The sequence below is a fragment of the Canis aureus genome, chromosome 3, assembly GCF_053574225.1.
Source record: "Canis aureus isolate CA01 chromosome 3, VMU_Caureus_v.1.0, whole genome shotgun sequence".
In the NCBI taxonomy this organism is placed as follows: domain Eukaryota; kingdom Metazoa; phylum Chordata; class Mammalia; order Carnivora; family Canidae; genus Canis; species Canis aureus.
The window spans coordinates 54,057,122-54,079,463 of record NC_135613.1 but is presented as its reverse complement, the minus strand read 5'-3'; the positions used below and the strand labels follow the sequence as shown (position 1 = coordinate 54,079,463).

The 22,342-nt window shown below is 51.6% G+C and overlaps 1 protein-coding gene across 1 annotated transcript; it reads right to left on the bottom strand.

Moving 5' to 3' along the window:
- Positions 1–8,407: 8,407 nt before the first annotated feature.
- On the bottom strand, positions 8,408–16,647 carry TMEM238L (transmembrane protein 238 like). The gene is made up of 2 exons (XM_077892626.1): positions 16,053–16,647; positions 8,408–9,962 (listed from the first exon to the last, which is right to left on the bottom strand). Exon 1 carries the CDS (start codon positions 16,411–16,413, stop codon positions 16,174–16,176), a length of 240 nt encoding a protein of 79 aa, XP_077748752.1. The 5' UTR covers positions 16,414–16,647; the 3' UTR covers positions 8,408–9,962; positions 16,053–16,173.
- Between the last annotated feature and the right edge of the window lie 5,695 nt (positions 16,648–22,342).

The window sequence follows — 22,342 nt, the reverse complement described above, 5'->3', positions numbered from 1 at the left end:
TTTTTTTTTCACTTTTTAGAAGTCTTCTTGTTTTTGGTATCCTGTTTAGGTCTATGATCCCTTTTGAGTCATTTTTTTGTATAAGGTGTTAGATATGGGTAATTTTTTGGGTGTGGATATTCCAATGTGATTTATTGAGATGAATATTCTTTCTTGACTGAACTGCCTTTGTGCCTTCATTTAAAAAAAGTTCTTCATATATTTTTGGGCTCTATTCTGTTGATCAAATTATCTTATTTGATACCAACACCACATGATCTTGATTATTCTAGCTTTATAACAAGTCGTGAAATCATGTAATGCTGATAAATCTTTTCCATTTCCATATGAATATTAAAGTGAACTTGTCAATTAAAAGAATAGTCTGTTGGGATTTTCATTAGAATCATTTAACTCTATCAATTTGGGGAAAACTGACATCTTAAGACTAATAAATCTTAGACCCATGGTCAAGGTATATTTTTCCATTTCCTTAGGTTTTCTCTAATTTATCTCAGCAGTGTTTTATAGTTTTCAATGTAAAGAAATGTTTTTTCTCTGAAAGTTTTTAATTACATATTCAATTTCTTTAATAGATATAAGTCCATTGATTTTTTTTCCTGAGTATGTATTTATAGTTTGTCTCTTTCAGGGAATTAGTCCATTTCATTTTGTTTGTCCAATTTACTGGCATAAAGTTGTTCATATTACTCATTTAATATTTAAAAAATATCTATAAAATCTGGGCATGTCACTCTTCTCACTTATAATATTGATAATTGTGTCTCATTTTTTTCTGATCCATCTAGTTAGAGGTTTATCAATTTTATTTATCAAAAAAACAGCTTTTGATTTTATTTCTTTTTTTGAAAAAAAACCTTATTATTTCATTGATTTCTACTCTGATTTTTTTTTCCTGCCCTTCTGCTTGATTTGAGTTTATTTTGCTGGGTTTTTAAAAGACAGAATATAAGGTTTTAAAACTATACATACATTCCTTATAAGTACTTCTTTAGTTGAATCTCACAAAGTTGGGTATGTTGCTTATCATTTTTATTCAGTTCAAAATACTTTCTAATTTCTTCTTTGAATGATGCACTACTTAAAAACATAATGATCACCTTCAAAATATTTGGGAGATTTTCCTAGATAGCTTTCCATGATTAGCTTCTAATTGAATTCTGCTGCGGTGAGAGAATATGCTTTGTATGATTTGAATGACTTAAAATTTATTGACACTTGTTTTATGGCCTGGAATATGGTTTGTCTTGGTTAATGTTCTGTATTCACTTGAGAAGAATGCATATTCTGTTGCTATTGGGTGAAATGTTCGATAAATACCACTTAGGTCAAGTTGGTTGATAGTATTCTTCGCTAAGAGGGTAAATTGTGTAAAGTGCTAGCACCCGGTAAACGATTAATGTAATTTTTTTAAAGATTTTATTTATTTATTCATGAAAGACAGAGAGAGAGAGAGACACATGCAGAGGGAAAAGCAGGCTCCCTACAGGGATCCCGATGCGGAACTTGATCCCAGGACCCTGGGATCACACCCTGAGCCAAAGGCAGATGTTCAACCACTGAGCCACCCAGGAGTCCCTAATGCTAAGCATGGTGGCAATACAAGTATTATAGACTTAAAGTACGACTACACTGATCAATAAGTCTGTAATTAATCATCATTCTTTCCGGTTTAAATTACTTGTGGCACAGGGCATGGAGGGGGCTGTGATTTATAGGTGTCCGCCCATTGTGGTTGCTGGATAACCAACCACTCACAATTGGTGGATATCAAGTATAAATGATAGGGGATGATGATAAATGGATTTCTCCTCGGGAGCCAGGTTCCATGACCCCTGCAGTCCCTGGTGAAGGCCTAATGGCACAGTTACATGACCCTTGATTGATGCCTTCCATTAGGGCAGGTAGTTCATAGGCTGGGTTTGCTATCAGTGTTAGAATCAGCCTCCCAGAACTGCACACAGGGTGAGAGAAAGGGTAGGATCAAATGAGTAAGGCTCCATCCAAGCCTTCCCAGCATGGGATCAAGAGCTACCCTTGTACCTTTCCAAAGCCTTTGACGTGTATCACCCAACCTTCATCTCAAACGGCCCCCTGGAGTAGATGGTTCTGGCCTTAATATTCCCAACCTATAAAAAGGGCTCAGGAAGTTTCCCTGAGGAGTGCTTGAGAGAGTCCTTCTTCACTGCCAGCCCTCTGCCTTCACCCAGAGAGGAGGGATGGGGTGGCTGGACGAGTAGGGGGGCAGGAATCAGAAGACATAGGTTCCAGACCAGGCTGTGTGGTCTTGGGTGAGTTGTTTCATGTGCTGGGGACTGAGCTTTCTCACTGCAAACATGGGGCTTGGGCAAGAGAGGTGCTTCCTGATTGTGGGTATGGGTGCCAGGCATGGCTGGACCTGCCTGGCCACCTGCCCAGTGCACCTGGCCCATATCCACATGCAGTGGGCTGAGGAGCCTCCTGGGAGGGGATGGCTACCAACCGTGAGAATTGCTTCTCACCTGTGCTACATGACCCCCTCAGGGTCTACGCCATTTTGCTGGGGGAAGTAAACTCATAGGTAAAAGGAAATCAATTTTGTTTGAAGATTCTGGGACATTTTATAAGTAGTGAACAAGCACAAATGTGTTGTGGAGCAAAAGGCAACCTTTGTACAAATTTTAAAGAGCAAAAGAAGTTTTTAAGAAATTCTTTGTTTTGGGGGTGCCTGGGTGGCTCAGGTCATGATCTCTGAGATCCTGAGATCCAGTGCCTCACCGAGCTCTCTGCTCAGTGAGGAGTCTGCTTCTCCCTCTCCCTTTGTGCTCTCTCTCTAATAAATAAATAAAATCTTAAAAAAAATAAATTTATTGTTTGAGGCAGGCCTCCACCAGCTCCACCCCCGGTTTTGCTCCTTCTCTCCTCTGCCTCATGATGCCTTGGTTGACAAGTGTCCCAGGCAACAATGGCACCATGCCTTCCCAGTGTAGCGGGAGCAAAGCCTTCGAGATTCAGGGGGACAGGGGGTCCGTTGTTCAATCTGTCTCCAGCTCTCCTCTACCAGGGGTTTGTGTCTGAGCAGGGCTGCATAGACAGAACTAGGAGAAATCACTTCTCTAGCACCTTGCATTGCACTGTGCTCCAAGCAGCTTGGCTTTGACCTTGCTGTGACAGAGGGGCACAGCCACCCACCCACACCCACCCTGCCACCGACCGCCCACCACCGTTGGCCTGGTGTCGAGTTTCATGGTAGAGTCAAGACCAGCTCTAGCATTTGCAGAAGGTGCAGGTGGGGTGGAGGGGCGGGGTGGGGGACAGGAGACCAGTCATGCTGGGAAAGTGGGGGATGCAGGAAGGGGCAGGGGAGCAGGTGCCCTGCTCAGAGGCCTCACCTGGTTTAGTACAGCCTTGTTTGTGAGTCCAGGAGATGCTCTTCTAGGACCCCCAGAAATAGGGGGGAAGGTGCCGTTTGTGGAAGGGACAAAATGGGCTGAGCATGGTGGGTGGGGCGGCAAGAGCCTCTAAGCCATTGTATTCTTCTCATACTACCTCTGTCCACACAGGCCCTTGAGGTCTGCAAATTTTGGTTTCATTTGTTCCTCCCCAAATCCCCAGGGGGGTTTGTGGCAGTTGTAATGGATTGTTCTAAAGGTTTCAAAACTCTAATGGAAATCATAATACATCTGTTTTCTGCTTTTTGCATACCCTGTTATGGATGTAGTTTGATTAATAAATCATGGGGAAATAAATTAATTATTCCTTGATGATCAGTCTCCTTGGCAGACAGTGTATTTCAAGACAAGGGAGATACAGGGGGAAGAGAACAACAAAGAAGGGTCTCGATGTTGGAATAGGTTGAGGAGGAACAGATCAGAGGCTCCTTGGGGTTCTTTCCAGGCCCACAGGCCTTCCAGGAGAAGGCAGCACGACCTGCCAGAGGCTGGTGGTACCAACGATACAGTGGGAGTGATTGAAGATTGAACACAAGGGTGGGGGGACGGCCCCTGCAGATTCAGGGGATTGGTAGGTCAAGAGCGAGAGGTGGTATGTGTGTGTGAGAGTCACATGAGGGAGACCTTGGTCTCCTCACCCAGGTCTGCTGTGCCCAAGGCAGACCTTCAGAAACACTGGAAAAAATTCAGGATCAAGAGGCAACAGGCCTGGGGTGCCTGGGTGGCCCAATGGGTTGAGCATCTCCCCTGCAGACTCTTTTCCTGCCTCTTCCCTCTTTTTATCTTATACCAGCCACCCCCTACCCCCACCTCCCCGGAGCTCCCACACCCAACCTTCTTCCTAAGCAACAAGGAACTTGAGTTTCTTGAAAACCAAAATGCAGACAAGGCCAGAAGAACAACCAGTCCATGCCCCTGGCCAGCACAGGACACTAGTCACAGGCGACTGGGGACTGCATGGGCTGGCCAGGACTCAAAGTTCCCCACATCTGATGGAGCCGCCTGGGGTGGCACTGCCTGGCCAGGGTGCTGTGTGATGGTGGGCAAGGTCTGTTCTCTCGTGACCGGGGAGACGGAGGAGATGGGGACTCCTGGAGGGCGGCCTACGGGCTCGCAGGTCAGCTTTGGAGATCCATCCCTGTGGCGGTGCTGAGGCTTGAGCATCAGAGCCACCCCTGGGGTGGGGGGCTTGGTCCACATGGTTACAGAGCCCACCCCACAGCCTCTCTCTTTGTAGATCTGGAATAAGAACTCCCTGGGTCGAGGTGGGTAAACCTGGATTGAGTTGCTCACCCAACCAGGGCCGGACACTTTGCCCTTCTAAGAAGTTCCCAGGAGAGGCTGACACGGCCTGTCCCAGGGCCACATGTTGAGAATGGCTGTGTCATTGTTCCCAGGTGGCTGCAGAGAGGTGGGGTCGGTGTCCTATACCCTGAGAGGCTCTGAGCAGAGCCAGAACTCAGATGTGTACCTGGGACCTTGGGCCACAAGACTGAGATTGATGAGGGCCAGGAGGGCCACTCAGAAAGGTGGAATCAGGACCAGGGGACATGGGACTGTGGCTGTGTGTGCTGGGGACGTGCCACTGGGGACACCCTCCAGAGGACCTCTGCCCTCCTCACACCCGGGGACAGGCCTGTGGTCTGGGCTGGAAGGGAAGCCAGTGAAAATGAAATGACCATCTAGAGGCTGGGGCTCACTTGGGAGCAGTCCACTTGGAGGAAGAGGAGAAGCAAGGAAACAAAGACACGGAGACATTTGTCAACTGGGTGCTTGTATTTGGGAAGCAGAGTCGGGGCCAATGCACATCCAGGTTGTTAGCTTAGAAACATAATCTGTATCTACTTTATTTCTTCCCAGGCCAACTCGGGGGGTTTGGGGGTGCACAGCCCAGTGGAGTGGGGGCATAGCAGAGGTGTCGGGAGGCCGTGGGACTCAGTACCTCATGTCCCTCTCCCTTCCCTGAAAGACACCAACTTCAGATGTGACAGGATCTCCTGAGAAGAGCAGTCTGTGGGATCCCGGAGGGGCCAGGGCCAGGGGTGGATATTTGTTGGATAAAGAAAGGAAGGAGAATCTGTGGGTGCCTTGAGTTCAGAGACAGCCCTCGCTGGGCCTTCCATGCTTGGTCCTTAGACACAGACAGAGCACTTTGTCCACACGGAAACCTCGGCATTCCCAGGCGTTGCTCAGCATCCAGCATTCTGATGCCACCATCCAAGGGTCCCCGACAAGGACCCATAACCTGTTACCTGCGTTCTCCTGGCTGTCGCTCTTCCCCTGTGTTCGTACCCTGCCGAGAAACTTCTTGAAGCCTTGGATGAGCCAATTCAGCTCAAACAAGCTCAGCTAACTCTTAGCACCTACTGTCTCATGTGTCTGCCAGGAACTAACACAACCGAAGTCTACATCGGATGCTTCTAAGTGATGAGATGCAGACCCCAATATCCCACACAGCCTCCACCCACCCCCCGCCCTCCCCAACACTGCCCCAGCTGTCTCACAACCCTTCTTCCTCAAGAACAAATAGAGGTAGTGGGAAAATGAACGAGGGCGAGCATATCTATGGCTGAGCTTGTCTCTCTGCCTCTCTCTTCCCTTAGGGTTGGTTTTTACCCAGAAGGCTCTTTGGTCCCTCATGCAAATATGTTTCCAGGTTGGCCTCAATAAGGCTGGACTCAGGATTCACCCCCCTTCTCCCATCACACTGCAATGTCACCGAGAAAGGAGTGGAAGCCTGGCAGCTTCAAGGCTTCTGGCTGAGGGTGGCTGCAGAGCCTGGGTAGAGCCACCCTCTGCCCAGAATGCCCTCACCCCCTGCACCTGTGGGTCCCTGCTGGCCATCTCTGCAGTAAACTATAAGGCTAGGGGTGTGTAAAGTGTGGAGTTGCCGATTAGTGGCAGATTTGACTAAATAGCTTTATAAATGGCAGGTGCTGAAGTCTTAGAGTTGCCAGGCATCCAAAGTTTATAGCTCTGTGTTTTAATTTCTGCAAAGGAGCAGTGTTGCTTTCTCAGGCATCTGCCCATTCCGGAGGTTGTGCGGATCTCTGGGGGCCAAAACCGAGTCCCCTTCTATCCTTGTAACCATGAGGTCATTGTCATGACCCTCAATAGGTGAGGATTACCTAGAAGGTCACTTAGCCCGTCAATGGCAGAACCAACTGAGTTAGGTCATTGAAAGAGCCCAGCTGTCTTCCCAGGGAACAGACACAGGGAGAGGCCACAGAGATGGTTCCTTGGGAGAACTTTCGGGAGGATGAGCCCAGCTCCAGGGGCCCTGCCCATAGAAACTTGGCCACTGTGTCCTTCTCCCTCTCTGCCCTGCCTTGCCTGGCGGGATGGGCCCTCATGCGCTCATGGCTCTGGCATCTGAAGAGACAAGGAGCAGCGTGGAGGCCCGGGCGCTCAGGACCACATTCCCGGGCACGCAGTACAGTCACGTTGAGGCCCGAGGCGCACTGGCTCCTGACTCACCGGCAGCACGAGTGTGCCTCACCTCCTCTGGGCGCTGTCCTGCCTGCTTGCTTGCTTGCTCTGCCCCAGGCTCAGCAGGGCTCTGGAGAAGCCAGTCAGCAGTGTAGGGAGGGGAAGGAGGGCTCGCCTGGCAGCCTGTGACACCTGGACACCAGGGCTCCAGTTCTGCGTCTCTAAAATAACAGGGCTGCTCAAGATCCGGGCTCTTCAGTGTGTCATGTGGCCTGCCTGCAGTGGCGCCACCTGGGAGCTTGTTAGATATGCAAAGCCTCAGGCCTCTCCTCAGACCCACCTGAATCAGAATCTGCATTTAACAAGCTCCCAAGGAGATCTGTGCTCAGTGGTAGTGCTGACCCCTGAGAATGACTTCTGTCCTCCAATTCTGTCCCTTATGGGGTCCCTGAGCATTGTCCTGGCATGCACTCCGTTGTGGACCAAACCCTGACCCAGAGGGGGAATGTGGCCCCAATTTCCACACGCACTGTCTAGACGTGCCTTCTCCATTCTAGCTCTCAGCCAGGGCTCCCCGATGGTTGATGCCTTCTTACGTGGACCCCCTTCTTCTGGGGGGCTAATGGCAGGGCAAGCAAAGTGACCAGCTGAGTTTGCATGCAATGCACCCCCTACTGCTACTATCACAGATTCTCTCCCCATTGGTTCTCCAGAGCAGCTGGAAGCAGAAGCTATGCCCTCTAACTTGGGAGAGGGGTCAGGGATGAACACGTGCACAAAGGAGAAGACCATCGTATGCGCATTTAAAGTGCCCACTTAGCAGCCACACAAAAGTGAGCACGGGAAAGCTGCAGGTCAAGTGGGCAGGTCCTCGCAGTGGGTATGACTGGGGAGACCAGACCCCACAGCCTGCTCAGCCTATCTCTGAGGCCTCTCTGAGACCATAAGCTCTGGGCTCAGCACAAGCCCACTCTTTTGAGATTGGCATATCTGGAACAGCGTGGCTGCTGTGAAATGAGAGCCAACAATTGCATTTGGGTCCCAGCCAAAGAAAGGAAAACCTGTTCCACTTCTAGAATTAAAAAAAAAAAAAAAAACAAGAAGGAAGTTAGTTGGCTTCCAACACAGCGTCTTCCTCAGGAACTAGCTGCTCAGGGTGGTGTTGATGACACACCACCCTCCGTTCTGTGCTAACATTTATTAGCACCTCAAGTGAGAGGAAGTGCTTCCTCACTGCGTGGAGTCAGGTGAGAAACACAAAGAAATGTCCAGGTGGGAAAATCAGTAGGATTACACAGATGGTCAAGGAATCTTCTGGAGTAGGAGGGGGAATCTTTCTTCTTATTATTCTTTTTTTTTTTTAAGATTTTATTTATTCATGAAAGACACAGAGAGAGGCAGAGACACAGGCAGAGGGAGAAGCAGGCTCCCTGAGGGGAGCCCGATGCAGGACTCGATCCCAGGACTCTAGGATCATGCCCTGAGCTGAAGACAGACGCTCAACCACTGAGCCACCCAGGCTACCCTGGAACCTTTCTTCTTCTTCTTTTTTTTTTTTTTTTTAATTTTTATTTATTTATGAGAGTCACAGAGAGAGAGAGAGAGAGAGAGAGAGAGAGAGGCAGAGACATAGGCAGAGGGAGAAGCAGGCTCCATGCACTGTGAGCCCGACCCGGGTCTCCAGGATCGCGCCCTGGGCCAAAGGCAGGCGCTAAACTGCTGCGCCACCCAGGGATCCCTGGAAACTTTCTTCTTAATGGCTTATCTGGAATGTTCTTTTGTGAGAGCTTGTCAGGTTTCTGAGTCCAGCCTCAATGCTGAGAGGCCAGGCTGGTGGCTGAGCATGGAACTTCCAGAAGATTCATGGTGTCAGGAGAACCCATGATGTATTGTCTCTGTCCACTGGGCTCTGTGTGCCCTTTTCAGGAGGTGCTTTGCCCAATGTCAAATTCCAGAACTTGCACAGAAGCAGATTCAACTTTTGAAACGAGGCTGCTGTCAAGCTGGGAGTTTGAGAATTCTTAGAGACAAAGCAGACTTAGAAACAAGTTGCATCATGGTAAAGCCAAAGGCCAAACATACTTCTATATTTAGAGAACTACCTCGTACCACAGGGCATCTGAAATAGCTTATAGGGAACACTTATACTTTTTTGAGGTGAAATATAAATAAAAAGTACAAAATTACACCAAGGAAAATATAAGTTATTGAGGCAGGTCAAGCACTGGAGACGAGCACATGCACGTCTGATTAGCCTCTGAAGGGTGACTGTCGTAGGTGGCTTTGACAGTCGGGCTGCATTTGACTAGATGCAACTGAGTTAAGATAAAAAGAGTCCTGCTCTTAGGATCAAGAAATGCAAAACAAGAGGACAGCACAGCAGAGGCAGAGAATCGCCTAGAGGACAAGGATTCTAGCCTAGTAAAAGCTCAATGTGAGCCACCCGGGCAGCCTGGCTGTGCACATGGGCAGGGCTGCGTTCATCATTAACAGCGTCCAGCACTGAGGAGGCAGCCTCTTGCACGTGGCAGGCCCTGCTTTGCTTCCGCAACCAACATGTTGCTATAGGTCTAGTGTTCCAGCTGGGCCATACCAAGAGATGGGGTCCACCTGGGCCATACCAAGAGCTTCCTTCCGAGGCTCCCATGGCTTGTCCGTGGAACCAGAGAGGAGAAGTAGCAATAACACAGCACGATGTGTGCTTGCAGGAGACCCCATTTAGACTTTTGCGCTTGGTTCTGTTAGTCTTTAACAGGACATTGACAAGAGGAGCAGCGGGGATGGGACTTGTCGTGGCATCTAAGCCCACCATGAAGTTTATTCCATCAGAGTCCCAGTGCAAGAAGTTTGAGGCTTCTCAGGTTCTCCTGGAACAGGCGGGGCACCAGCAGCATAGATAGTGGCGTGGTGCAGGGGCACTGGACTCTTGATGGAGATTGGAACCTTCCAGAAGCCTGGCATTCATGCAATGCGGGGGCATCCCGGTGGGTGCTTTGAAAGCCTCTGCCTCGCAGCCTCTGGATCCTCCTGGGTATGAGTAAAGGATGCGGGGCAAAGTGGAGCATCTTCCCGCTTTGATGTTACTCTGTCGACAGACGGGACCTGTGTTGAATGAATGAAGATAAAATGGGTCGGCTCGAGATTTGAACACATCATTTCAAACCTGTGTGTTCTTGGAGTCAAGAGGACTTAGGTGTGAATTCTAGCACTGCCTCTCCATAGCGCAGTGTCCCTGGGCTAGTTGGGAACTGCTCTGAGACAGTTTCCTCCACCTGTAAAATGGGTATTTGAATCCCTGAGCTGTGAGCATCAGATGAGGTCCTGAAAACAAGTGATTGGCCAGTAAATCCCCAGTCACTCGTCAAGTCTGAGTTCCCCCTCCCCAGCCTTCACTGTGGGCAAAGCTAATGGCTCTCCCGGAGCTCTGGATTCCACCCCCAGGTCCACCTTGGACATGGCCAGACATCCAGCTGTCTTCCTTTCTAACTCTGGTGTCTTCTTTGCCTGTCCCCTGGCTCCCCCCCTCCCCTCCCCTTACCATCCTGCTCAATCTTCTTGAAGATGGACCTGTGCTGGCTCCTGTCCCTTTGGACATCTTGGCAGCCACTCCACATGCAGCGCTGGTCCTATTTTATCCCCAGTTGGTAGTGACAAAGGTTCATGGCCACATCCAGCCCACTCTGCTCAGGCTACAGGCATTCGATGGTCGGCCCCCTACTCTTGACATCATATCCTCTTTGTCACCTGTAGGATGTTGCTCCCTTATTACTACCGGGAACGTCCCTGTAGGCTTCCCAGCCTGCCTTCCTTCTCCCACTCCCCCCAAAGCAGGCATGGCTCAAGGTTCTGCCTTCGGCTCCCGTGGGAAGTAACCAGGGCTGGGCCAGAGGTCAGCAAACTATTCTGTAGGAGACCAGAGAGTAAATAAGGTAGGCGTTGCATGCTATATGGTCTTCGCTGCAATTTCTTGGCTCTGTCTAACTCTGTAAAAAGCGCTCTGGACAGTGAGTGAGTGAGTGAGCCTGGCTGGGTTGCAGACTCACAGAATGGGAAGGGACTTAGACTCGGTGCTCCTTGACCCTCATCTGTACAGGTGATTAATGATCGGTGATAATGATGATGGGTTCTGCAGGGCAGTTTGATAGGGTGAGTGGGATCATGTGCAGGGCCTCCTTTAGAGAATCCTAGGCATCCCCCCCCTTCCATCTGGTCCCCACCCCCCCACACACACACACCCTGCTTTCCTCCTCTGTCTCTACCTGTGCAGCCTGTACAAGCTCATCCACGGTCCCACCTCCATGCCCCATCTCCCTTCTAAGTTTAAAACCTGTGCATCCCACGCCAGCTGGGCCATTCTGCTCAAAGGCACCATTTGCCTCTCAAACGATGCACGTGTGCAGGAAAGAGCATCATCGGAAGCAAACCTGAGCCGTCCCTCGACTTCCCTCATCCTCAGGGCAGCTGGGCTCTCTGCAGCCTTTGACACTGCCGCCTGGCTACCTGGGACCAGGACGGACCGTCCTCTGGGCCTGTCTGTCCCCACTCACGCTGTCTCCGTCTCCTCTGCTCTCCATGGCCCTCTGTTCCTGTCCGTCTCTTACTTGCCCGCTGAGCTTCCTGAGTGGTCCCTTGCCTGCCCCCCTACCCCCTCTCACCTATCCCTGCACCTGTCCCTGCACCTGCTACCATAAGCAGAGCCTGGCCATTTCCCTTCACAGCCTCTGAACTCTCCTCCTTGCTTTCCAAGCATCTCAGTCCTCATCTTGCATCCAGTGGCCTCCAGTGAACACTCCCGACCTAGTCCCACCTGCTTGCTCGCTCCTTCCAGAATATTCTTTCATTTTGTTCTTTCTGCAGTCCTTCCCTCCAGCTCTTCCCAAGTGCCGTCTCTGCCTGTCACGTTCTTTCCTGCTCCCGGGGACCCAGGCCAGATGTCTGAAGCCACACACACACACACACACACACACACACACCCCTTCTTCACCCCTACCCCACCCCACCCCTATAGGATCTCTTCCTCAACGGGGTGCTCAGAGATCTATGCAAGACCAAGCTTATCTCCTGGCACACATTTTCTGTGTGCTTTTGCGGAGTATTGTGTACTTGCTTTATCTCTCCCCCTAGATTAAACATTCCTCCAGGGATTAGAGAAACATCTGGCCCTTCACGCAGCCCAAGGACCGCGTGTGCCCGTGGCCTGGGTGTGCGGAGCTGGCGTGCAGGCCTTTCCACCGGGCTGTACCCTGAGCTGACCTGGCAGCCCCTATGGGCAGACGGGGTGTCTGCGTGTAGGAAAAATGTCGATGGTGAGGAAGAGGTTTCACTTCCCCGGGCTCAGGGCTGCGAGCCACCCATGCCCTTGGGCTTCAGTTGCTGGAGTGTGTGTGTGTGTGTGTGTGTGTGTGTGTGTGTGTTTCTGTGAATGTGTATTTCTGGTATGTGTGTGGCAGGTGTGAGGGTGTATGTGTGTGTATGTTTGGGGTTGGGTGTAGATGTACACCCTCATGTAGAAAGCCGAGAGTCCTCACCTGACTCTGCCTGGGGGTTTATCTCTAGCTACAAGAAATGCCCAGCAAGTGAAACCATGGAACAAACAGATCTTTCGAGAATATAGTGACCGAGTGATAAAATCAGATGGCAAGTTGCCTCACTTGGTACACAAGGCACTCATTCGAAATTCCTGGGGGCGGGTGGGGGGGCGGTGCTTTGAGGTTTAGTGGCCAGGCTGCCCTCTAGTCACTGGAGAACCATGCAGGCCACAGGCTGAGGGATCGAGAGACTGCCAGGCCCTGCCCTGTCCTGACCCCAATTCCATACCAGACCTTGTGCCGGGGGTGCAACCCGCTTATCTTGGGGAGGGGGGTAGGGGTGTTCTAGCAAACTCATCGTCCCAAAACTGAAGGATGAGCTCGGAAGGGCGGCCTCGGGCTCTGAATTAAGGGGAGTCCATGCTCTTTCCTTTTACTCCACTCTGAGAATTGGAGAACTGACGGCGCCAGTTGTAAACTGCCCATAAATCCTGAGTGTGGTTAGAAATTATGCCCAGGCCAAAGGTCACAGACTACATGTAAGGGGATTGGGATGAGTTGTTTTCAGAAATACGTTTTAGCATTAGGACTTGTGTCCCCAGGAAGCCTTCTGTGACAGTTCAGTAGATAAAACTGTGGAACACCCCACTTTTCTGGAGCTGTATATTGTCGGGTGGGTAGGGCTGCTGTCCTCTACCCCAGCCCCTGAGGGGTCTTCTCAGAACCTGGTTAGAACTTTCCATGGGGGGCACCTGGGTGGCTCAGTGGTTGAGCATCTGCCTTCGGCTCAGGGTGTGATCCCGGCCCAGGGTCCTGGGATCAAGTCCCACATTGGGCTCTGCTTCTCTTCCTGCCTGTGTCTCTGCCTCATTGTGTGTGTGTGTCTCTCATGAATAAACAAATACAATCTTTATTTTTTAAAGATTTTAAAAGATTTATTTTATTATTCATGAGAGACACACAGAGAGAGAGATAGAGACACAGGCAGAGAGAGAAGCAGGCTCCATGCAGGGAGCCCGACGTGGGACTCGATCCCGGGTCTCCAGAATCAGGCTCTGGGCTGAAGGCGGTGCTAAACCGCCGAGCCACCAGGGCTGCCCCAAATAAAGTCTTTAAAAAAAAATGTTTAAAAAAGGGGTGATCATGTAACACTTTAGGGGTGTCTATCTCAGAGGAAGGCCTTACTTTTCTGTAACGCACCAACTACCTGCATCGTGACAGAGAGGTTCCCTGGAGTACCCTTGTGTCAGTTAATTATCGCTCATGGGTGCCACACACACGAGCCCACTTGGTCTCTGCAACATCCTTATGAGGCCGCCCGGGCTGGTCTGATCATCATCTATGAAGTCGGGGCTGTCATTAGCACCATTTCCATTTTATAGGTTTGGAAAATAGGGCATGGGGACGTGAAGTAGCTCACTCCAGGAGTTACTTACACAGCTCGTAAGGGACAAAGCTGGATTCAAACCAGGCAGTCTGGGTCTTGGCCCATGCTCCTCACCACTGGGCTACTGAACTCCTTTCTGGGGAAGGACATAAAGGGCAAGGAGCCTCACACTAGGAACCCCTAGCTCTTCGAGCAAGTGACTTGGCTTCCCCAAAGGAACTTGAACTGGTGATCATCACCCTTACCACCGCCACCACCACCACCACCACCACCACCACCACCACCACCATCATCTGTGCCATGGCCAGGTTGTCTTTTGAAACATAGATGCAGTTATGTCAAGCTCCCACCCTTGCTTACATTCTCTTTAATCACTTCTTATTGTTCTGAAGATAATGACCAAATTCCTGCTTTGCTCACCAATTGCCTCTCCCTGAAAGACTCCACTTTCTGGGTTAGCTTCTCTGTTGGCCGTTCCTACGAAGTGATGTCCCTTTCCTAGGACAAAAGGAAGACTAGGAAGTCTTCCCCTGACTCTGTTATTGGGCCTCCATCTCACTAAGAGTCTCCTCGACGGGAAACCCCTTGAGGGTAGAGACCTATGTACCTTATCCTTCATGGTATCCCTAGTGCCTTGCACAGTGCCTGACATGCCTTTGGGAATGAGCAATAAATTAGGGGTTCTTTTTGCTTTGGGGTGCAAGCTGACTCCTTCACTACCAGTTTGAGGTGCACCAAGTACTCTCAGTGGGGACTCCAGGTCAGTTTACTCACCCTCTATTATATGTTTTTTTTTAAATTTTTATTTATTTATGATAGTCACAGAGAGAGAGAGAGAGAGAGAGAGAGGCAGAGACACAGGCAGAGGGAGAAGCAGGCTCCATGCACCGGGAGCCCGACGTGGGATTCGATCCCGGGTCTCCAGGATCGTGCCCTGGGCCAAAGGCAGGCACTAAACCGCTGCGCCACCCAGGGATCCCCCCCTCTATTATATGTTTAGTAAGGATATGTGACATTTGTAAAAACCACAGGGTCTGCAGAGAGCCATACCTCTTTTTGGCCCCAGTGATGACAAGGCTGGGCCATGTCAGCCTCGTATTACAGATGAGGAGACTGAGCCTTGGGGCATGGTGCAGCCTGCCCCCGTGTCACCCAGGCAACAAGTGGTGCCACTCGGAGTGGGACCCAGGCCCTCAGACTTCCCATCTCTTTTCCTTTCACCTGCCGGGATCAGGTTTTACCCTCCCTTCCAGAAACCTCTTCAAACTGCTGCTCTGGTCTCTCCATTCCAAGGGTCAAACAGAAACCCCCAGAAGAGACACAGGAATTATTACCTTCTGCTTCCAACACAGCCGTGACCTTTATCCTCGCAGCCAGGGCTGGAAAGGGAGTGCCCGGCTGTGCCAGGTTCCCGGCCACTGGGGTGGGGTTGGGGTTGGTGGGGGGAATGGTGATCTTCAGCCCAACGAGGGCTCCTGTTTCACTCTCCTGGGGAGGGCTGCCCATAATGCAAGGCTGTGGGGGGCCAGACCAGCTCAATCCTTGGCGCTTAGTGCCCCTGTGAAAAATCTTACAATTATCTGCCTCCTGGGTTACATGCAATCAACCGTGCAGCCGGCCTGGCTGGGAAGGGCCGCTCGGTCGATGGAATGGCCCGCCATGGTCTCTTGACTTCTGAGTCTCCCAGACCAGCCGGGGCCGGGTGGGGATTGGAAGGTGGGGTGGGGAGGCGGTCGTGGCTGCATGGAGTGTGTGCGAGGAGGGTGGGGTGAGAGCACTGGCTGAGAGAGAAGGCAGGTCCTCCGCCTGTTGGTGCATATCCCATCTGCAGGTGGAGGGAGGAAGCAAGGTAGAAAGGCCCTTCTGGGCCATTCCCTGCTGCAGGCCAGTCTGCACCACCTCCATCCACACAAGGGCACAAGCAACCATTGGGGAATCTTCCATCCTCTCCCAGAGCTAAAGGCTTTCCTTGCCACCTAGAGCCTTCCCAACAGAGAATCAGGATGGGCTCTTTTCTCCCAAGTTCTGAGCTGAAGGAGCAATTTCATGCTCTGCGTGGCATATGAGGAGTGGAAGGGGCTGTGGAGACCCTCCATCTAGACTCCATAAGGGCCCCAGGGGAGGGGACACCTGTGGCCCACCACAGATGAGCTGGGGCCCAAGTCAACAGACCCCCCAGGCAAGGTGCAGGCTCCCAGCTGCTTGCCCACTCAAGCCTGCCCTTGCTCGGCCCAGCCTCCCTGGCCACTCCTCCGAGCAGACCTGGCGTGCACTCACCTCGTCCTTGGTGGAGCATCCTGGGTGGGAGTGGCAACGAGTCCCCGCTCCTCCGACAGCCCCAGGTTCAGAGCCAGGTGCCTGTGCAGTCCGCATCCCTCCTTCCCTGCCTGCAGCCAAACTAAAAGTCCAGTTTCTCCAGAGGTTCCTCGATGTTGAGGGAATACCAGCTGATCCAGAACAGCAGGCTGAAAGCCAGGATCAGGGCCCCCGTGTAGACCAAGAAGTCCCAGTAATCGAGGGAGGCGAGGATGCCCAGCAGCAGAAGCACCAGGCCCACGGCGTCGAGCAAGAGGGCCAGGACAAGGAGGAAGGCGCAGCGGCCCGGGTTGCATCTTCCCCACCGCCTCCCCAGGAGCATTGCCCGGGGAGAAGCGGGAGGAGCCGAGCTGCACTCCCGGGGGTGATTTGCATGGGAGGGTGGTGGTTCTGCGTCTCGCCTCTGCCCTCGCTCCCTGCTGGGTGTGAGCAGCCGAGGGAGCCGTCAGGCTGTCTGGAGCCACAAGGAAGTACACGTGGATCTACCTTTATGAGCATGGTAGCCAGTGGGGCAGGATATTTCTTAACTGCTTCATGACTCAGGAATGGTCCCGACCAAAATAGCCTGACATCACCGGCAGTGGGACTGGTCATCGCTGGGCCAACCGAGTTACGAGGCGGAGGAGGAGTCAGGGGCCCTGGGAGGGATCTTCGGTGTCAGCCAGGGCCCTCGGGTGGCCGGTCCTGGGACCCTCGCATCCTGGGCGGGTGCTGGCAGGTTGCTTCACCTCCCGTGGTAGGCGCGGGACTTTCGTCCCCCTCACCCCCTCTGCCCTACTTTTCCTGGTGCCGAAGGGAGGTTTTAAGTAAAAGATGTGGAAGAGACCTTGTTGGCACAGATAGATTTTGAAATTGTGTCGGGAGAGTCGGTCAGTGCTAGAGACCAAATAGAGACCCAGAGAAGGTGCTGTGTCCTGTGGATCCCTCCACTGTGAAGACCTGGGGGCTTGGCTTCCTACACGGAGGCTCAGGCCAGAGCCTAAAGTGACAGAAGATAGACGGGGTGTGTGTGTGGGGGGGGAAGGGGGTGCCCTCTGGCCTCCAGCTGTGGACCAACAGGCGGCGCCAGGCGCAAGTCAAGAAAGGCCTACCTGGTTCTCTGCGTCTCCCGGACCTACTGACTTGACCTTGGCCTCCTGTCTCGGTGGCACTGCTCGCACCCCCCAGGGGTTATGTAGGACACGATGGCCTTGTCACGGTGGCCTCTCACAGCGCCCCTCTGTCCCCGATTCACTGTGGGATCCTGACCTGCACCCTGAACCTCTCCGGGACTCAGTTTCCCCACACAAGTGAAGGAAATCATTTCCACTCTTTCCATGCCTTCCCGGGTGGGTGAGAATGAACAGGTGACCTCAGCTTTGTTTCAGAGTGTGAAACAACCGAGCACCCTAGACTGTGCTGTGTCCAGTCAAGCGAGGGCTCCTGCTAGTGACCTGCCTCTGGCCTGGGCTCCCCTAGTGCTCCCTGTTTCCCCCCAGCCAGCCACGCCCTGCTGGCTCCTCCTGTCCCCATCCCTCTTCCAGTGGTCCCACCCCCGGGCTCCAGGCTCACCTGGACTGAGAGACTTTCAGCAAGAAAGCCCTGGGGTGGGGGGTTGGACAATTAGTGTCATAGATTTCTTTAATTAATCAATTAATTCACAAGCAGGGGGGAGGGGCAGAGGGAGAGGGAAAATCCTCAAGCGGACACTACACTTAGCGCAGAGCCCGAGGGGCGGGGCTCTATCCCATGACCCTGAGATCATGACCTGAGCCAGAAACCAAGAGTTGGATGCGCCACTGACTGAGCCACCTGGGGGCCCCCTGTGTTAGAGATTTTAGGATCTGAAATACCAAGAGGCTTGACTCAAGCCAGGTAGCCCATCTGGAGCATCTCCAAGTGAGAAGTAGCCGAGACCAATCTCCCAGCCAGTGTTTGCTTCCCTTTCTTAGTACATCCTCCGAAGCAGTTAGGTATCGATACAGGAGCACCTCCCGTTGCTGGAGAAGCTGGTGTCCTTCCCACTGTCCCCCCACCTTCCGCCGGCAGCTGTGACCAGGAGGGGTCTAGGGAAGAACAGCTGGCGGACAGCAATGCCCATCTGCGGGGGCAGGTTTAGTGTCCTTGCAGTGGCCGTGCAAGGCCGGGCGGGTGTGTCCAGGCCTGGCTGTCTGCAGGTTCCCAGGTGCCTTTGCAGAGTCCCATGTGCCTGCGAACAATTTTATCATTACTTTTTAAAGATTTTATTTATTTATTCATGAAAGACACAGAGAGAAGCAGAGACACAGGCAGAGGGAGAAGTAGGCTCCCTGCGGGGAGCCCGATGTAGGACTCCATCCCAGGACCCCAGGATCATGCCCTGAGCTGAAGGCAGATGCTCACCCACTCAGCCACCCAGGCGTCTCCCTGTGAACAATTTTACAGTGAAAATCAAAATGGTTGATCCCCGTACTCCCATCTGACTTCAGAGGACAGGTCAGAGAGAAGCCAGCTCAGCCTTACTGGGCTCAGACCCCCACTTAGTATCCCAGGGAAACATGGGTTCTTCGGGCACTAGGGATCCTTTTTATTGCTACTATTTTCACACACACACACACACACACAAGCACATGCACACGCACACACGTTTCCAGCTGAAGAAACTCTGGCCCACTCACTAGCAAAAGGAACAAAGATCCAAACCACTCACAATTTCATATCCACAGCTAATCGGCATCCCCCACTTGGTATTCAACTTCCAGAACCATAAATACCCCTTTTCTTATAGAAATAGTCTGCGTTGTGCACCCAGTTCTGCAGCCTGCCTTCCCTTGTCACCCCACGTGGCCGTTCTTCCATGGGGTGAGTGGTGGGCCCCAGGAGGGAGACCACCCAGGCTGAGGGAGCCTCTGATTGTCCTTCCTGATCCTGTTTCCTGCACACGGAGCGCTCTGGATGTTTACACAGCTGGGACAGACGGGGCGGTTGGTGGAAAGCCAGGTGAGCCTGGAGCCCGGGGGTGGGACCACTGGAAGAGGGGTGGGGACAGGAGGAGCCAGCAGGGTGTGGCTGGCCGGGGCGGGGAGGGGGGGTGGACACAGGGAGCACTAGGGGAGCCCAGGCCAGGGGCAGGTCACTAGCCAGAGCCCTCGCTTGACTGGACACAGCACAGTCTGGGGTGCTCAGTTGGAACAAGGACACCAGCCCCTCTGGCTCCCACACAGAGCTTTCCTGACCTGTCGCCTTGTGGGCTGTAATAGCCACTGTGGGAAACAGCCATCTGGTGTTCCCGGGGCTGCTGTGACAGTGAACCTCAGACTGGGGCCTCCAACCACAGGAATGGATGCCTCCTGGTTCTGGAGGCTGGAGGTCTGAGATCGGGGTGTCCTCAGGGTGGGTTCCTTTGGAGGGCCGTGAGGGAGACTCCGTTCTCTGCCCCTTCCTTGCTTCCGGGGCCTTACTGGCAATCTTGGGTGTCCCTTGGCTTGTAGGTGCCTCACCTTCCCATTCAAGCATCATTCCCCTGTGTGCCTGTCTCTGTGTCCAAATGTCCCCTTTTTATATCAGATGAGGGGTGCACTCCACCGCCGTTTGACCCCCTCTTAACTAATTGCATCTGTAACGACCCCGTTTCCAAACCAGGTTCCGATCCCGGGGTCTTAGGGGTTAGGATGTCAATATATGGATTTGGGGGGACGCAATTCAACTGGTAACAATGGCTAAGAAGGTTGTTCATTTGGTTTTTGAACCTTCTTTGACTTCAGCTACAGCACAGATTCAAGGTTTAGACTTGCAAACCGAGCTTTCTGATACAAACGTAATTATGAAGCCAGCACCCCGTTAGAGGTGGCCCACCATGCCACCAGGCACTGGAGAAAATGAGGTGGCCCTGCTTGTTCCTATGTCACTGAGAGAGGAGCTGAAGAGAGATTCTCTCTTTCTTTCTCCTTCTGCCCCTTCCCCCACCTTCTCAAATAAGATAAATAAAATCTAAAAAAAAAAAAAAAAGAATTACAAAAACAAGGAGATGTAGGACAATGGGTATCAGGGATCCCTTCCCGACTACAAACGTGGGGTGTGGGGCACCACTGGATGCCACCCTTTGGCCCCTCCACTCCACTCATGGACTTCTTGGGCTGCTGAGGCTGTCCCTGCCTCTATGGCTCAGAGACATTTGTCCTCCTTGCTGCCTCACAGACCTGCCTCCTCTTGGCAATCGGCACCTTGTCACTCCTGAGGAAAGCTGAGATTTGTCATCTCCCTGTGATGTCACCAGGATGACAGTGTCTCCATGACCTGGATTCTAAAGGTCAGGCCAAGACCAAGGGACCAGAGACAAGCCAGCCGGGTGCTCAGCTGACACAGAGTCACAGTTCCCGGGCTTGACTATATGGATGACCAAGGCCCGGTCATCAGCTGAGTGTCAGAGCTCAGATGCTGGGCAGGCGTAACCACATCAGCCTGTGCCACTCACTGAGTGACCTTGAGCAAGTCCCTTGCACTCTCTGTGCCTCAATCTCTTTATTATAAAATAACCCCTTATTTCCTGGGGTTCCTGGAAAGATTACGTGAGTTCATAGGTGTAAATTGCTTGGCACCTGCATGCTGTAACACAGACAAGTGTTTAGTCATGGATGTCTTTACATCATGCCTGCCCCAGTGCGTCCACAAGGAACACCCCAGGTTGGAAGGGATCCACCATCAACTCTCCTAAGCGAGCATCTCTCCCCTTTATTGATCTTGACTTCTCCTGGTTGCGGCTTCCTGCCCTCCGAGTCCTTTGACACCCACTGAGACCAGTTAAGTCATGCTGGGCCCTTCTTCCAGCCTCGTTGGGCACAGGACCTCTGGAGATGGATCTCTTATTCTCATGAAATGCTCTCCTGGTCCCCAGACTCATCTTTATCTGCACCATTCTCACATCTGTTGCCTTACCCCTGTCCTGTAGTCTGGTGTTTATTGAGCCTTGTCTGGGATTTGGCCCCGTATGTGCTAACTCCATGGTTTGGCCACAGCTATGGTCTGCTTCTGTTATTTGTTATATAATAATTTATTAATTTGTTAATATGTTCTTATGGTAGCTTGTTAATTTCATTATTTTGTTAATTTTTTGGATTCTTTTTTAAGCTTTTATTTATTTATTTATTAGAAAGAAAGGGGGGCAGAAAATGAGCAGGGGAGGGGCAGAGGGAGAAGCAGACTTCTGAGCAGGGAGTCTGATGTGAGACTCAATCCCAGGACCCCAAGATCATCACCTGAATTGAAGGCAGATGCTTAACCAACTGAATGACCCAGGTGCCCTCTTTGTATCCTTTTTTTTTTTTTTTAACTTAAATTAATTATTGTCACCATCAGTGGAAAGCTATCACTCACTATAGACAGCAGGTATTTTAGAATACATACACTGAAAACAAAACAATGTAATTAAACTAGACCAGGGGTCCTCAAACTTTGTCTGTAATAGGCCAGATATTAAACATTTTCGACATTGTGGGCCATGAGGTTTCTGTTATAACCACTCAGCTCTCCCATGGGAGAAGAGCTGTAAACAATATATAAAATGAATGAGGTGGTTGCGTTCCAATAAAACTTTATTTACAAAACCAGGCAGTGTGCCAGGCTTATCAACTCCTACAAACTGAAGTTGCTGAACCTGAAACCTATACTTACTTTGTCAAATAGAGGCCTGAGATTCGCATGTTTTGGAGGGGATTGTTTCACAGTGTTTTTCCAGGTGGAAGCCTAGGGTCTATATTTCCAGAAATATATTCCTGCTTGCCTCAGGAGTGTCTGACAATATTCATAGCTCTTCGTTGGGCTACAAGGGGCTGTTGGGCTACAAGGGGTGGGGGGCGCTTGAGAGACTTTCCTGGAGTGTGTATTGACTGGGCTTCTAGAATCCAGCTACCTGCTACCCACAGGCTCAGCAAACATTTCAGCTCTCTCCCCTGGTCTTTCCATCTTATTCTGCACCGGGCTGCTCTAAACCATCATCATTCCCATCCAGACCTCAAGAGTATCTCCCCAACCCCACAAGCCACCTTCCCCTTGCTCGTCACCTTCACTCTCACAGGTTGAAGACGTCACCCACTATTTAGCAGAGAATCGTATTTCTGTGCCCTTGTGTTGCACTTAAATGTCCATGGGGCATCTCTCCACCTTCGGCATCTGCTTATCCCCACGGCAGCCCTATACCTGCCCCAGCGTTGAGAGCAGTTAGGAGATTCACCTACATTCACTTGGCAAGTAAGGAATGACTACAGCTACGCCCTGGTCCTGTTGGCTGGGATGCA